A 16,224-nucleotide genomic window follows, 5' to 3' on the forward strand; every position below is an offset into this window, starting at 1 on the left:
AACAGTGCACTGGACTGATGACACAGTGCTACAATGGCGAGCAGTGATCGCCACAGCTGAAGGGTACAGGTTGACTACAGTCACAGGAGAAGAACTATTCAAAGATAACAGATCAGATCACGAGATGGTGTTCGAAATGAGCATCACATATTGGGTGATAATACATTACAGAGAGGTACCACAGAGAATGGCAATGGCGCTGAAGGCATTGCCGCCTCTCAAGGAGGATTTGGCAAAGGTCCCCAGCATCCTATGGACCACAAGTCGCTATAATTTGGGGCTTCCTTAGGGGATAGGAGCAGTGAGGATAAAACCGAAGCCAGGAGCCATTCTGCCACAAGTTAAACAATACCCACTTTCAAGAGAGGCAGGCAAAGGTATCTATGAGACCATTGCAGCACTAGTGAAGCAAGGCATCCTAGTGCCATCAGAATCACCATGCAACACGGCTGTGTACCCTGTCAAAAAGGTGACAGGAGGTCTTGGCATTTTATACAGGACTTGCGCCCTCTTAACCATATTGTAGAAGCATTGTATCCTTTAGTTCCGAACCCGGCGTCAATTTTGCAGCACCCCCACGGAAGTGGCATAGTTCACGGTCATAGATTTGAAGAGTGCATTTTTCTCTATACCATTACACCCAGAATCACAAGACTTAACTTCATTTCTATATAGAAATAAGAAGTAGAAACATACAAGACTTCCTCAAGGGTATTGTGAATCCCCTTCCATCTTCAACAGGGTACTCCAAATGGACTTAGGCAACATACAGATGGAGAGCACGGTACATAGATGAGATATTGATTTGCAGCAAGACAGAAGAAAAGGGTAGAAATGACTCAGTACATATGCTGACAGTTCTAGCAGAAAAGGGATACAAGGTGGACAAGGCCAAACTACAATATTGCCAGAGAGAAGTGCTATACATTGGACGGATGATACCCCAAAATGGCCAACGAGTGACACCAAAGAAGGCAGAGGCAATACGCAGGACAGCAAAACCCACAACAGTTAGAGAGATGCAGCAGTTCTTGGGACTATGTAATTACTGCAGGGCATGGGTATTCGATTACAGCACTTACACTAGGCCACTGAAGGAAGCACAAAGAGGGTAGGAGACAATACAATGGACAGCAGAGATGACTGAAGCATTTAACGAGCTGAAGGAAGCAATATGCACAGCTCCAGTGTTAGGGATCCCAGACTATCAAAAGGAATTCTTTCTGTTCTCACACTCCGACGGAGTACTGATGACCGCAGTATTGACAATGACTGCAGTACTGCCACAGAAGACCTGCTTAGGGCACAAGCCACTACCTTATTACAGCGGGAAATTAGACCCAGTAATGAGAAGGCACTATCCATGTGAACAAGCATTGGCTGCAGCCGCATTTGCAGAGGACAAATCAGCGAGTATTACCATGGGATGCAGCACCGCACTCTATGTGGAGCATGCTCTCTTTGCAATACTGGAAAGACCGAAGAGCACACTGACAACACAGAGGGCCTCGGGGTATGAGGCATTACTATCTAACCCCACTATCCAGATAGTGAGATGCAGATTTGTCAACCCGGCAACCTTTCTCGCCGATGTACAGAAGGGTGACTATGCACACGACTGCACAACCAACGTAGAAGAATTCAGTGACACTCTCAGTGCTCTATATTGACGGGTCTTCCAAAATTGACCAGATGACTGGGGAAAGACATACCGGGACAGCAGTCGTGAGGCTGAGCGAGGACGCCTGCCATCACATTACTCAGCACAAGCAGCAGAATTAGTGGCCCTAATATTGGCATTGGAGTGCAGCAGCGAGAAGGAAGTGACAATTTATTCAGATTCAGCCTATGTGACATCCACAGTGCGTTCTGATGGGTCACCGGTGCAGCATGCACTCCTATTGGGCAGATTGGTAGAGGTCATAGATCTCCCAGAGGGAATAGCAATCTTGAAATGCCAAGCACACACAAAAGGAGAGGATACTATCTCCAGGGGTAACAAAGCGGCAGATGTGGAGGCCAAACGCGCCTCCTAATTTGGGGGACATTTTAGAAATGGAGGCTTCATCACACGAGCGCGATTATATTACCAGTGACACAGATTATGGAGCTTCAAGGAGCTGCATCCAGGGGGGGAAATGAACTGTGGCTAAGGAGGGGATGTACAGTGTCTCCAATAGACGCCCTATGGCGGCAAAACAACACAGAGAAGGGAGTCATGCCACTTGCATTATTGCACACAGCACCGACACAAATACACTATCCAACCCATACAGGGAAGGAGGTGCTTGCTTGCTGCTCATATTGGAGAAACATGGTTCTGTCCTAATTTGGTGGAACTCGTGGCTGAATTCATGATTAATTGTTTAGTATGTAAACTATATACTGCATGTCATACATTAAGGGTAGTGAGAGGAGCCATACCTCGCCCAGTGTGACCATTCCAACACCTACAGTGGACTATGTCGACATGATCCAAGTCTGCCGCTACATGATAGTGGTCGTGTATCAATTTTCCTGTTGGATCGAGGCTGTTCCTTGTTCCCATACTGACGCCCTTAGAACGGTGAAATTCCTGCTCTGAGAGATATTCCCACTATGGGGCATGTGTGAGGTCCTGTAGTCTGACAATGGCACTCCCTACGCCAATGAGATGTTCCAGAATATTACAACCTTCCTCGGAATCCAACACAAATTTTCCTGTGCCTATCACCCACAAGCGAATGGTGGTGTGTGAACGCCTCAACCGCTTGGTTAAAGACGCTATATCCATAACTAAAAAAAATTTGAACAAAAGCTGGCTGTATTTCCCCCCTCTAGCCTTGTTCGCACTGTGCAATAAACCCGGGTCCGACCACCATTTAACCCCACATGAGGTGGTGACAGGACGGCGCATGTGACTTCCCCTGGCTCCTCTGACTAGAGCCATAAAGTATGGCTGATGTGTTGGGTCAGGAAATGTAAGAATATACAACTTTCTTGATTGCTAGTGCCTCTTTTATTTCTTGCCAGCTGCAAAGACATCCGGAGAGGCCTGAAGCCAGAGAAGGAAGCGACAGTGTTGAAAGCCACAAGGACGTACTTGAGCAGCCACTTGTATACCCAGGAGACCAGGTTCTCCAGAGGAACTTATCCAGCAAGTGGGATGCCCCGTGGTTCACAGGCCCCCACACAGCAGAACTAATAACTGAGAGAGCTGTCAAACTGGTTGGGAAGAATGTTTGGAATCACCTCAGTGACATCAAACCCTACAAAGCAGTGGCCTCACCTGGCACCGACATCGGCAGGGCCAACGATCCTCAGCAATAAGAGCAAAGAAACAATTCGGAAGCAACACTGCCGAGCAGAGGACACTCAATGGTTACTCGCTCATGGGCAGCAGAGTTAGGGCAAGGACTTCCTACACATCCAGAGTGAGGGTACACTGTTTGTTATTTTTCTTTCACACTGAACCCCAACCTGACACCTTCCAAGGCCAATTTCTACAATCTATTAGAAGGTTCAACAGGTCTTGGGTACGCCATCCTAATGTATATTTCCATGTCTTCATAGCATACCTGGCCCAAGTTTACCCACAACTTGGAAGAGGAAACGCATCCATCCTTGCAGTCCTCAGAGACCCTAGAATTAAACCTGTGTGGGAACAACTATTCATTTTTGCCATGACAAACTACATGGTCTAAGGGGCTTGAACTAATACAATACTAATACATTAACGCTCAGTTTTGTGCATTTCAGGCAGGCAACTGATATCTTCAAGCTGCATCAGGATCCAAGCAGCACAGGTAATGGATATGGTTATTAAAAAAATGCTCATCTTGTCTTGTCTCTTATTTCCAAGTGGTGCTTTTTCTCTCCTTTTTTGACAAATATTGCTTGTATCTAGTTCTACTGCTGTATCCTCTACTAACATTACCCCAACTCCAGCAGGTGGAACAACCATGTCAGATGGACAGGGGTGCACTGTAAGCACAGTAAGGTGAGGTAAGCGCAGTGCTGATACAGACATGGGAGGGATGAACCTATATCTCACAGACACTGCTTGGGTGTCTAACAATATATGGTACAAGCGCATGACCAAAGTAGGTAAAGAAACCACTGGGGAGAAATGCTATGTCTGCTCACTAATCCCCTATGCCATGAGTGCCTCCAGAACGTTTATAGCAACTGAAATACCAGCAGCAATAGCACAAAGCCTTATGTACCTATGCATGGTTACAACCCGAGGACGATTCCAAGGGAAACAGCAACATTGAGATGGTGTCCAAGGCAACGTTCCCCTATGAAGACAGTTATATAAAGAATCTTGACATGATGAACAATTACTAGCAACTAGACCAGGGTATAGAATACATAACTGATGGCCCACAGAAAGGAGAACCAAAAACAATAAAATTGAAAGAATTACCATACCCAAAGAGGGGGGGTCAAGGAAATAGGAGGAGAACCAAGACGCTGGGAAAGACCACAGCTGCTCGTGCAGGGCCAAGTATACACAGGTAAAGGATGGAAAGAGGGAGTAGTAGGTAGCAAAGCACACACCCTAGTACCAGTAAACACAGTACAATGAGACAACAGGTGCCTGAAAGAATGGGATGCAAGCACTGATTTGCTCACCTGGGTAGACAATGAAGCTGGACCAATGCCCATAAAACCACTGAAGAAACCAGCATTATGTTACCGGAATGATGGTGCAGTAAAGGTTGGAGAGAAAACAGAGTGTAGGTACACAGAAAGGCATCCTGCAATGAAGGTTGGCACGGCAGTATTATTGGATCACTATTGGGCATGTGGATACAAGGCATGCGAGAAGCTGGCACCCAACTGGGGAGGAGTTTGCTTGTTGGTGCCCATCAATATGCCGGCACTGGTAGTGCCACAGAAGGATGTGAAGATAGATGGCTTCCCTAAAATGGATACCAACAGGAGAAGGAAGAGATCAATAGAATTGGAAGAAAAGGGAAGAAAGAAACGGTCAGTAGAAGTGGGTAGAGTGAAAAGACCAACTTTTTCTCATTAGAATCAGAAGCATCACTAGATGATTTACCACCTGAGCATCGGTTGTTCAGCAGGATAGAGATGTTTTTCGCGTCACTAGTACCAGCTGTCCAGACATATACAAGCGCAAAATGGTTGCAGATAACAAGATGGAAGCTGATGCAGACAATGAACTCGCAAAAACACTAGAAAGGGGACTCCAAGCAAAGTGTATCCACGGCCGTGCCTGGAAAGAACAAGTATATATACAGCAACTAAGAGGCCGGGATAAGCAAACTTATTTAGGTGGAAGGCAAGACAGAAAAAAATGCTCAACACAGCCTATTCTTAACATAACTAAGTGGACACATCACTCAATGGGAGTTGAAAGGATTCAATTCACATCCATAACATATTAGAAAATAGATTTATTAATTCATTAAAATTTACCATAAGAGTTATAAAATCTCATAATGTATCAAAAATAGAAACAATAGAAAAAAGAGAAAGAACTAATAATTCATATTGATATAATGATTGCTAATACCATTCACCATATATAGTGTGCAACAAAACTAGACCCACTCACATCACGAATTACTCCATCCATATTGCACTCATACATACCTAAAATACAATGGTAATCATAAAAATACAAAAAATACATAAACATAGGAGTTTTTACACAAAATGTTATAGCACCATTCACAAAGTCTAGTCAGTAACAAACACTGTTCTGCTAGATATAAAGTTTCCCAAAACTAGAAAACTAAACTTGTCAAATTAATTGACAATTAATAAAGAAAAAAATCAAAAGACCAATCAAAGAACCAACATGTTTCTTTCCATCTTCATTATTAAATCATAATTGTGGAAATTCATCAGGGAAAAAAGAGGTCTGAAGTCTTCGGAGTTGAATGGTACTGGATTGTCGCAAAGCACTGTACAACTGTCTTGGCCTGACACCTAAACAAGAAAGCACAAATTAAAAATTACTGATCTCATACCAAATGAATTCAATGAGTTCAGTATGTATCTGATACGCTCTGTCAATGGGCGAGATATCAAGGTCAAATGACCTAATGAGGAAAAAGTTCACCTAATTGGGGTCACAAACAAAAGTGAATGGACCAACAGAGCTTAAGAACTATATGAATTAGGTTCTAGCCCAATGTACTATGTAAGAGATTAAAAAGAAATATCCCTAAAGATGTTGTTAAATGTCAATTGGTGTAGTAGCTAATAGCACTGATCATAAAAAGTCACTCAAGATGTAGTGGTGACAGACTGCTTACGGTTAGAATAGGTAGCGTCAGTCTCCTTCTTATATATAAAAACTGATGGAACACTGATATAGTGGAACAGACAAGGGCAGCTAATAACGACCTTACAGTAATGAACAACCTCACCCATCTGCCCAAAATGGTAAGGGGAAGAAAAAGTTGAACAAGCATAGACAGCATATTGCTGTGCCTAAACTGTTGACTCAAGTCATTCAAAAAAGTGATTAAAAAAAGAGTGTCACTTACTCTGCTATAGGAAGACTACTTATCGGTAGGAAGGTGTGGTTAATCAAGGAGTGATGTACCATACACATACAGAACCGTATGCTGTTCATAAAAATGCACCCTCCGAAGAAGGAACAAAGAAAATGTATGTATTATGTGTGTGGCAAATAAGACTCGATTAGTACATTAACTGATATGGATCGCCATAGCCTGACCCAAAGTTAAACCACAAGAGTGATTGACAAATGGAATTCAGAGAGGCACTTACTTGTCACAACAATATGAACGGAACCATTGTATATGCTTCAGCGAGCGAGGTGAAGGGAGATCAATTATGCGATGATAGAAGCTGCGAATATGCCTCACAGCCGGCGTTCATTGGTGCCTGTCAAATTAACAAACAAACCCAATTCCTATCAATGAAAAAAATGGAAAATAATGGGCGGCAACACAATATACATCATAATCAGATGGCAATAACTCAGTGAAATGCCTGAAAAGCGGCATGAAGTATTCAATGAAATGAATGCTCAAAACATCAATGAAATGTCACGTCTTGTGAGCCTGTATGATGTACTAAAAGTACGAACACTAAACACCGTACAGCTGTTAAACACTTAAACTACCCGTACGCTGTACTAATAACGTTCGCAATGCACGGTACTCACCGGGAGCGGTCGCAGGACCAGCGTCCGTGGCCAAAACAAGGAAGTCTTCTGAAAAATAGTAGAAGGACTAACGGAAGTGCGTATGGCTGCTCCATATATATAGTAAAACATCAAGGCTCTCGTTACGTGATGTAAGAGGATAGTGACTCGTACGAGCGGCCATATTGAAGTGACAGCAGTAATCTAACGAGTACACAGTAAAACTGAACATAGAACGATCAAAAAATTCAATATAGATGGCGGACCGTAATGAGATAGAATACAAATCTTAATCAAGAAATGGAATACAATTCCTAATAAAAAAAAGGAATACAAATCCTAATAAAAAAATGGACAGTCCAGCAGGGGATAATAATGATGGTAAAAGTAACCTGTTGCACAAAAACTGCAACCAACAGATACAAAAACAAGTCAAACTGTTCATTAAGACCGATCAGCTGAATTTTGTTTAAAAAATTAGCCTAATTTCTTCTTTCACCAAAATACTTCTGCTCGTCTTGCAACCATTAGCAGTACGTATTCGCTTTAGAACTGTCCATTTTAAATCTTCACAATGAATTCTACAGTAAATGGCTTTAATGTGATAAAAGAAGACCTCTGAGCAGTAAGGTTAATGGCACTCCAGAACAAATATGCTCTAGACCTTCTCACAGCAATGGAAGGAGGGGTTGGCGCCAAGATCGGGAGTTCCTGTTACACGTTCGTGCATGCAAATGACGGAGAGAATGGCATACTGACAGAAGCAGTGACAAGATTATCGAAGATGCATGCCAAGATGGAGGAGGAAGCCAAAGGAAAACGAAAGGACCAGAGCTGGTTCTCATACATATGGTCATGGATGCCAACATGGTTAGCAGACAGAATGAAAGTATTACTAGGAGCACTTATGCTAGTACTAGTTGGACTATTTGTGGCCAAGATCTGCATTACACAATGTTGCAAAACTACTGAGAAAACAATATGGATGGAGGTGTTAATGGATGTGAACATAGAAGAAGAAACAGACAAGATCGTAGAAGAAAGAAATATTCTTAGAGCAATGATAAAGGAATTCCCACTATTTCCAATTGAGATGATAACATTTGACAATCCCTTCGACAACAACAGATACTGGGGGAAATGGGTAAGGTGCAACCCGGAGGAAGATAGTAGCTATATGACCTAGAGTTTTGATGACCATTCAAATTACTATTGACATCTTGGAGGAGCAACAAAGCTATGGCTACCAAAAGCAAGAGTGATAAAGTACAGAGGTTTGGTTGACAGGTCGACAAGAGGGGTGACTGAAGAGAGGGTCCCTGGAATGCCCCTCCTCAACCCCATTTACATGACGGCCCGAAGAGTCAAAAACGCACAAAGTCACTCACTATTCGACCAGGCCCCAGCAGGACCATTGACTGACACGTATGTGGAAAATATTCTCTCGGACAGCCATTCAAACCTTATCCAATGAATGTTTTTATGGATACAGGTGCTTCAACATTGGTCATGAACCCAAATGCCTCGATGAATGACGTTGACTAATGCAGAGAAACCACTGTGCTGACGTCATTAGTGACACCACGACAGAGCCACGTTAGTCATGAAGTACACTCGCAACCATGCACAATGTTACACAAAAACACCCGTGAATGCACAAAGAACATGCTTATTCATATACATTCTGTCAAAAGAGCAAGCTTGCAGATGCTTATGGCAACTAACCTTATGGAACTACAGGATGACATAAGGAACCTGGAAGGACCAAATACGACTAACCTAGGGAAAGCATAGCATGGTAGAGATATGTAGAATCACAGTATAAGTATAACAAGGATCAGATAAGGTCACAAGCCGCAGGACGAGAGCCAAGGAAAAGCAGAACCAGGTAGCACAGAACAGAAAGGCCAGGGCTCGCAGCCAAGGTCAGAGACACGCAGCCCATTCCAAACTTAAAATGAAAAGGGGCCATCTGCAGAAAGACAGAATAAATCCTCATAAATTGCAGACCAGAAGACCTCGATTTCGTGGTCCTCAACCGCATGATGCGGCCAAGCTAGACAATTATTATTGACCCGCGGTGGGAAGACGAACAGTTCTCAGCAACACCGACATGAAGTGACACATGAACTTGTCAACAACGTTGAAACATGGAGAGCACTTTCACAGGCAAAAGTGGTACTGCTAACAGATACATTGGGAACATCGAGGGGTGGATGGCAGAGAGCAAGGGCCAATGGTACTCCTGCGACAATGTAATAGACAATTTCTTGGGGAAGAGCAGACCAGCCCCCCGACAAGAGAGGGGCAATTAACTAAGATCCATAGGGGCAATCTCTATGGTATACCACTCCGATCACCCAACCAGAAAGTGGGTTAGGTTTTCGGGAAGGGCCCATGTTGTGATGTCACTTTGCAACAAAAAGGTTTGACACAGGTTTGGGAGCGGTGACTCTGGAGATTTTTAAATGTCCTATATGATCCCTTTCGGTTTTTGTAATAAACGACAGTCTAACTTGCTCTTGTCTGAGTCCTCCGTTTGTTCTCGGACAAGGGTTGTTGGGCCTTGGGAGCTGAACCAGTAAGCTTGTAGTAACCCCAGACCTCTGGAATACTAGACCTCAACAACGCCACAGATTCCTCATTGCCCTCCCAAACTTAGCACTCTGACTGTGGGTGCATTTTTTAATGTACTTCTCACTCTTTCAGCGCCGATGCAGGTTATGTACCCTCAACTCATCTGTGTGAAAGAGGGAAAAACTAGAACTGAGGCAACGGGCACAGTGCGTGCTATTTGTGTCAACGTCACATCTGAGTGCAGTATGGAAGTCGCCGAGAGACATCAACCCGACGATGCACAACACCCTCTGCTGTCCAAAAAGTTTCAAAAAGTTTCAGAAGCTGCCAGTAGGATATTGATGAGTAATATGTGGGAGGAACATCCAGGAGGAACATCCAGTAGAAAGAACATTACCAGAGGAAGTAATTTGTTCCCCTTGCTAACTCCCTCTGTCTGTCTGATGTTCGTCTGCCTCCTGCTACTCTCCCCTCTGTTACACTCCACTCTCCACTCCACTACTCTCACCTCTCCACTACACTACAACCTAAACTACTCAACACCCCTCCTTCTCTCGCAGTCCCCTTCTTGCACTCGCATTCACCTGGGTCAGTCACTCTCCCATCAACCCCCTACTCTTACTCTCTTATTTCAGTCGCTGTCCTCAGTCACAATACAGATACTCTCACACCCAAGTACACACTCTTTACAATGCTCCTCTACACTCTACTGCACCATCCTGCCTCCTCTTGTTTTCTCATTCTGCCTCCACCTCCTCTGAACTCACCCAAACAACCCTGTTTATTCCCCTTCTATTACCTCCTCCCTCTCCCATTAGTCGCGACCCTCACCTGGTTCCCCCAGCCAATCGCTAGCTTGTTCTTTCCCTGGGGTTATGACATACAGAAACAAGACTTTAAAATGCCTCTAATGCCCCGCCGCCTTCTCAAACCCGAGTCCGCGAGAGTTCCACAAGAGAAGCCTGAGACCAACAGAGTCTCTCAAAGTTCTTACGGGCATGGTGTTTAAATGCTGGTCAGCTGGAGATGTGCACTGGTGGCCTGCGAGAAATGCAATCACCCCCACAATTCTTATTAGTGTCTTTTGGAGCTTCTTGGTTTCCAGTCCGAGGTGTGTACCGTTCTGAGGACTTATACTCACCATCAGCTTTTTGTTGGGTTACTCGTTCCCTCCTCTGCCGCAACATCTTGGGAGCTGTAGAGTCCTGAAAAAGAAAACTAGCCAGAAGTGGACACGGCAGGTATGGGTTGATAACTTGACATATGCCGCCAGGCACAATTATACGGGACAGAGACTGGGGCCCTCCCAACTCCCTCACCCCACCTCTGGGCCAGGGCTGTAGTTTGCTTTGAGGAAGAGTGGCAGTTATGCTCTGATTACTTACCCATATTCATAATTACATTGAGTCCTATTGTTCCTCCTCACAGACCTGGATTCCCTGCCTCCCGTATGTCTATGTAATGTGTTTCTTCAACTGAAAGGATTATGAGCGATTGGTCAGGTAATTTGTACCCAGGATAGAAGAGGCGAAATTTAACTTTTTTTAATTTAAAGGTCTAGCACTGCTGCTTGTTTACCAAACTAAATTCATCCTTATAGATTAAAGGATGTGACCAGAAAGGGCATTATTTAGTGCAATAAAAATAACCAGTAAGTATCAGAACATTCATATGGTTACAGTGAATGTAATTATTTTTAAGTAAAAGACAAAATGCATCCATTTGCTTCATAAGGTAGCATTGTCAATGGAATGTTCCCTTTTGTTGTATAGTGTTAAACACAAACTCTTTCTATGTATGTATGTTCTTGGCTTTATATAGCGCAAACCTGGCTGTAAAGCAATGGCACACCGTAAAACAAGGGGACATAATAATAGGTACAATATTATGAAGGTTAGAATAATACGGATTTAAGAATGTTAAGGGAACTCTTTGAAGAAAATGGTTACAGTGGAGTAGATACGGATAGTTACTTACAGGCATCGTATTTACTTACAGCTGTGCTCTCACTGCAGCTATATTCCTACAAAATTCACAAAATATGACGACTTAAATGCACCGTTGAGCCCCTCGGTCGACATCAGCAATTCTCCCTTTGCCTACTTCTGCTATCAGAGATGAAGCAAAGTGTGTCCCTTTGTAAACTCTTCAAGGCATTAGGTCGTCATGAAGAAACTACTCCCACATTCATCCTACCTTTTTCTCCCACTGTTTCTAGATCTATAGTATTGCATAGATAGGGGACATGTGTAGGCTTTTTCTAAATGTATCAAATTATGCCAGTCTATTGGAAGGTGTTATACGATTTCTACCTTTAGGAGACTGGTCTGGCAACGTCTCTGTTTTTTTGCCAACTTCTTTCTCTTCACATAATTTCTCTTTGCAGTCTGGATGGTCTTGTTTTTCTTCATTATCCACATTGTCCAAGTTCTCGGGAGCCTTCTGTGAAGGGATGAAGCAGAATTACAGGTTAACATATACAGAGCAAACGGATTTCCTGATGAGTTGCCAAGACCACAAAATATTCTGGGGACCCTCACAGACATATATAGTCTGATTGTATAGCATTTACCATCCGTCAAAGTGGTTTGTACAGATCTTTGCTGGGTGGAAATAAGGTATTGCCCACTTTTGCCCAAATGTGTTTGCTGCATTTTGAACACTTTTTTTTGTTTGTTGCAGATGGTAAGGTATATAGAAAAGGGGGTGGGGCAGTAAGGGCCTGCAGGTGGTTTCCATCTGCATTTAGCTGTAATAAAAATGGTAAAATCGGTAAAAACAAATTTGCAGAAGTGTAACTCGGCTAAACAAAGTCAGGACACGTTCATAGATTGATAATAAATAATAATGCTAGTCTTACATAGTGGACGTTGCATGAGAATATTTGAAATGTAGGTCATTTTTTATTTATCTACCTACCCATAAAGTACATTGTTGAAAGTATTACATTTACACACCACACGTAACCTGGGCAAATAAGCATTTGATGTATTATGTAGAGGACCTCATGAAAGGCTCTGATGTGCCTGGCTCGTCATTATTGTGCTTGCAGAAAAGTTCAAGGGAATTTTGTGCCTCCAAGGACTGCGAAGAGGAAGGCTCTGTGAAGTGGGCAGTTACTGTACATGTCATTAATCTTAATACATTCTAAATTCTAAAAAAGCAATTACACATTCAGGTGAACATATTAGTTGATGGTGAAAGTGAGTTACATTTTTGCATGCTATATTCACAGTACAAAAATGGAAGCCAGCAGACAAGGCCAGGGCAACAGATATCATTGACGTGTACGTCATTCATCAGATTAGCTATTGTCTGAACAGTGTGAATAGCCTTTTTGATATATAATATATTGGCATGTTCGCTGTTATGTTTCAATTGTGCTAAATTCATATACATTCCCAGAGGGCATAATGCTAAAAGGAATCAATTCTGAAGCCAAATGTCACATTTTCAGATGGCCCTTGTGTTTCTAGCTGGTGAATGTATGCGTTCCATGTAGCAATGCACTCCATTGGTGGATTTGGATTATTGTGCCTGGTAATTAACTTAATTCTTAAAGCCACATCTGATCTGTACCATACATGTGTCAACCATGTGTACCAAGGCCAGCTGTGCAACAGTTGTGTTCATTCTAGTCAGATAACCTGTCCCTGCCAGACAGCAGGACAAGCAACTGAATGTCTGTGCCTCTCTTTTGTGTGGTGAGGTAACACCTCTCTCCAGCAAGACAGCCCTTTAGCAGGAGCTGTCCTGTGAAACGGGATCAATGGGCCCACCCTACACAAAAGGAATAACCTCACACTAGGGTTTTGCATACCAACAGGCCTTTGATGCTAAGGGTCTGTGAAGGGGGCAGTGTTAGTGTAGCCAGAGGGAGCTCAGCACAGTAGGAGCAAGGTTCCACCATCTTATTTTCTCTCTGTGCCTCCCCCATCTTTCTTGTCTCCTCCACTTCCTTTAGCACAAAGCACTTTGGGTATAATGTAAGAAGGCAAAGACCACTTGTCACAGGGACAGGGATTGGACCTCTTAAAGTAGTCTTGTTGTCCAATCACCTGTGGACATTTGCCTGTAACAGGGCATCCACTCTTTCTTTAATTGATTTTGGGACTTCAAGACTTCCAGAAGAAACCGTTTGTATCCTGCTGTGAGAGCAGTCCTTTACAGAGTCCTCCATTTGTGAGGAGAAGGCATCCAAGGCAGAGGCAAGCTCTGCTCCCTAACCATCACCAGGCCACATGGGGGGTGACTTACTGCTGGAGCAAGACCTGCCTCTCTGACAGCCACACAGGTATCCAGGACATCACTGGAGGTGAAGGATTCCTGCATCCTCGGTGTTGGGAGAAAAGAGAAATAGGACTCATTTAATACCTGATCCCTTGTGCTGGGGCTCACAGCATCCAGAAGATGCCATGCACCTGGTCTTATGTGTTCTCGTGCTTTGACCACCGTCGAACCATGTGGCCCTCACGATGCACGTCTTTCGAATGCTGCTTTGAACCGTAACAAACTTCAGCTCGACCCAGACTCAACACCTGCTCCCCATTTGGAACGCTGCGACTGCCATTTTTAAGCCTGGTTTGAACTGCTTCCACAGCTCCAAGAAACTGGGCTAGATGCTGACAAGCAGCCAAGAACAGCAAGAAGGTATTGATGACTTCTAACTGCCCCCATTATCCAGCTTTGGGCCCTAGAGACTGGTTAGTGCACGTTTGATCCCTTTTCTCGCACAAGAACAAATTAGGTACCACCGGCAATGTTATTTCTGATGGTTGTTGCTCCCATGGATTACTCATCTCCCTCCCATCCTACAGCTCAATCCAAGAGCTACTTTGCCCGTTACAAGTTTTTCCTTCTCTGCCGTTAGACTTGTGACAATCACAAGTTGCTTTTGAGGTGTACATAAAGACATTTAGAACGGATTGTGTGCTCCCACGTATTCCTCATCTTTGATATTCTATATCCAGCTTCAGCGCTCTCCATTGATGCAGTCGACTTGATGTCCCTCATGACAGGGCGCGTTCTCCCGAACACGTCCTGCATCATCTCAGCGTGACCTGCCACTCTCTTCACAGACTGGGCTTCTCCCTCAATTACAAGAAGTCCCATATGACACCTTCTCAAAAGCTCCAGTTTATCGGCGCTGTACTGGATACATCCTTGGGAAAGAGCTAGCCACCCGAGGTGACTGAGTGCCCAGCATCTCCCAGTCTTTGATTTTTTGAGGTTGCTCAGCCTCATGACATCCTGCATTTTTCTGGTGCCAGAGGCCTGCCTGAGAATGAGATCCCTCAGAACACAGTTGTCCCAGTTCTCAGGAAACATGTCAGACCTACTTCAGGTTCCAAGCAGGGTCGCACAGGATCTTCTGTGGTGGACCTGCAAGGACAATATTCTGAAGGGAGAACCCTTTTGGCAAACATGGCCGGTGATAACAGTAGTGACGGACGCCTCACTCACTGGGTGGGGAGCTCACACCAACGATCTGACAGTCAGCGGTCGTTGGCCTCCATCGGAGTCCAAACTACATATCTGTCTTTTGGAGCTGAGGGCAATCAGGCTAGCGCTGAAGGCCTTTCTGCCCTCTGTGCGGGGAAAGAATGTCCTGATAATGACGGACAGCACAGTGGCCATGTACTAGCTCAACAAGAGAGGAGGTGTAGGGTCACTATCACTGTGCAGAGAGGCAATGCAACTCTGGTACTTGGCAATTCAAGAAGGAATCTCTCTATCAGCAGTTCACCAAGCTAGAGAAGAGAACACAGCGGAAGACGCTCTGAGCAGGCAGAGCACTGTCGCCCACGAGTGGGAAATAGCTCAGGAATTCCTTCAAGAGATCTTCACCCTTTGGGGAACCCCTCAAGTGGATCTGTTTGCGACCAGTGTCACCGCAATTGCAAACTCTATTGTTCCAGGGAATTTCCCCCAATAGGAGCTCTAGGAGACATGTTTGTAGTGGACTGGAAGTTTCCATTCCTGTACCCGTTTCCTCCAGTCCGCGTCATTCCTCACATGATCAGGAGGTTCAGAAAGTTCGGGAAACGCATGATCCTAATTGCCCGGGTTTGGGCCAGGAAGATGTGGTACCTGCATTTTCTGGACATGTCCATCTGCCCTCCAATACGTCTTCCACAAAGAGAGGATCTTCTCTCGTGAGAGGAGGGTCGGGTTTTCCATTCAGAGGTCAAGACATTCAGCTTTCACGCATGGTTTCTGAAAGGCTGAGAAACAAGGATTGGGACCACACGAATGACGTGATGGAGATTTTGCTTTCGGCCAGAAGGCCAGCAGCAAAGTCCTTATACCGTTGCCGTTGGAACAAATTCTACAATTGGTGCAAAGGCAAGAATGTAGACCCTTTTCTGTGCAAAACACCAAAGGTGTTATCCTTTCTACTATCTTTAGCCAATCTGGGGCTCCAGGTTGGAACTATTAAAGGCTATTTAGCGGCGCTATCCATCTTTAAGCGCTCGTCAGAAAAATTTTCATATTTCAAAATTCCACTAGCGACA

General features: G+C 44.2%; 1 protein-coding gene across 8 annotated transcripts in view; it reads right to left on the reverse strand.

Moving 5' to 3' along the window:
- Positions 1–16,224, reverse strand: part of CHD5 (chromodomain helicase DNA binding protein 5) — a 2,731,226-nt gene that overhangs the window by 806,818 nt on the left and 1,908,184 nt on the right. For all 8 annotated transcript variants that reach the window (XM_069610277.1, XM_069610279.1, XM_069610280.1 and 5 more), the window contains one exon: positions 12,022–12,151. In XM_069610277.1, the coding sequence (XP_069466378.1) occupies positions 12,022–12,151 (130 nt within the window). The remainder of the gene's footprint in view (positions 1–12,021; positions 12,152–16,224) is intronic.

Source organism: Ambystoma mexicanum, chromosome 8 (assembly GCF_040938575.1).
Source record: "Ambystoma mexicanum isolate Mex_15411 chromosome 8, UKY_AmexF1_1, whole genome shotgun sequence".
Taxonomy (NCBI): domain Eukaryota; kingdom Metazoa; phylum Chordata; class Amphibia; order Caudata; family Ambystomatidae; genus Ambystoma; species Ambystoma mexicanum.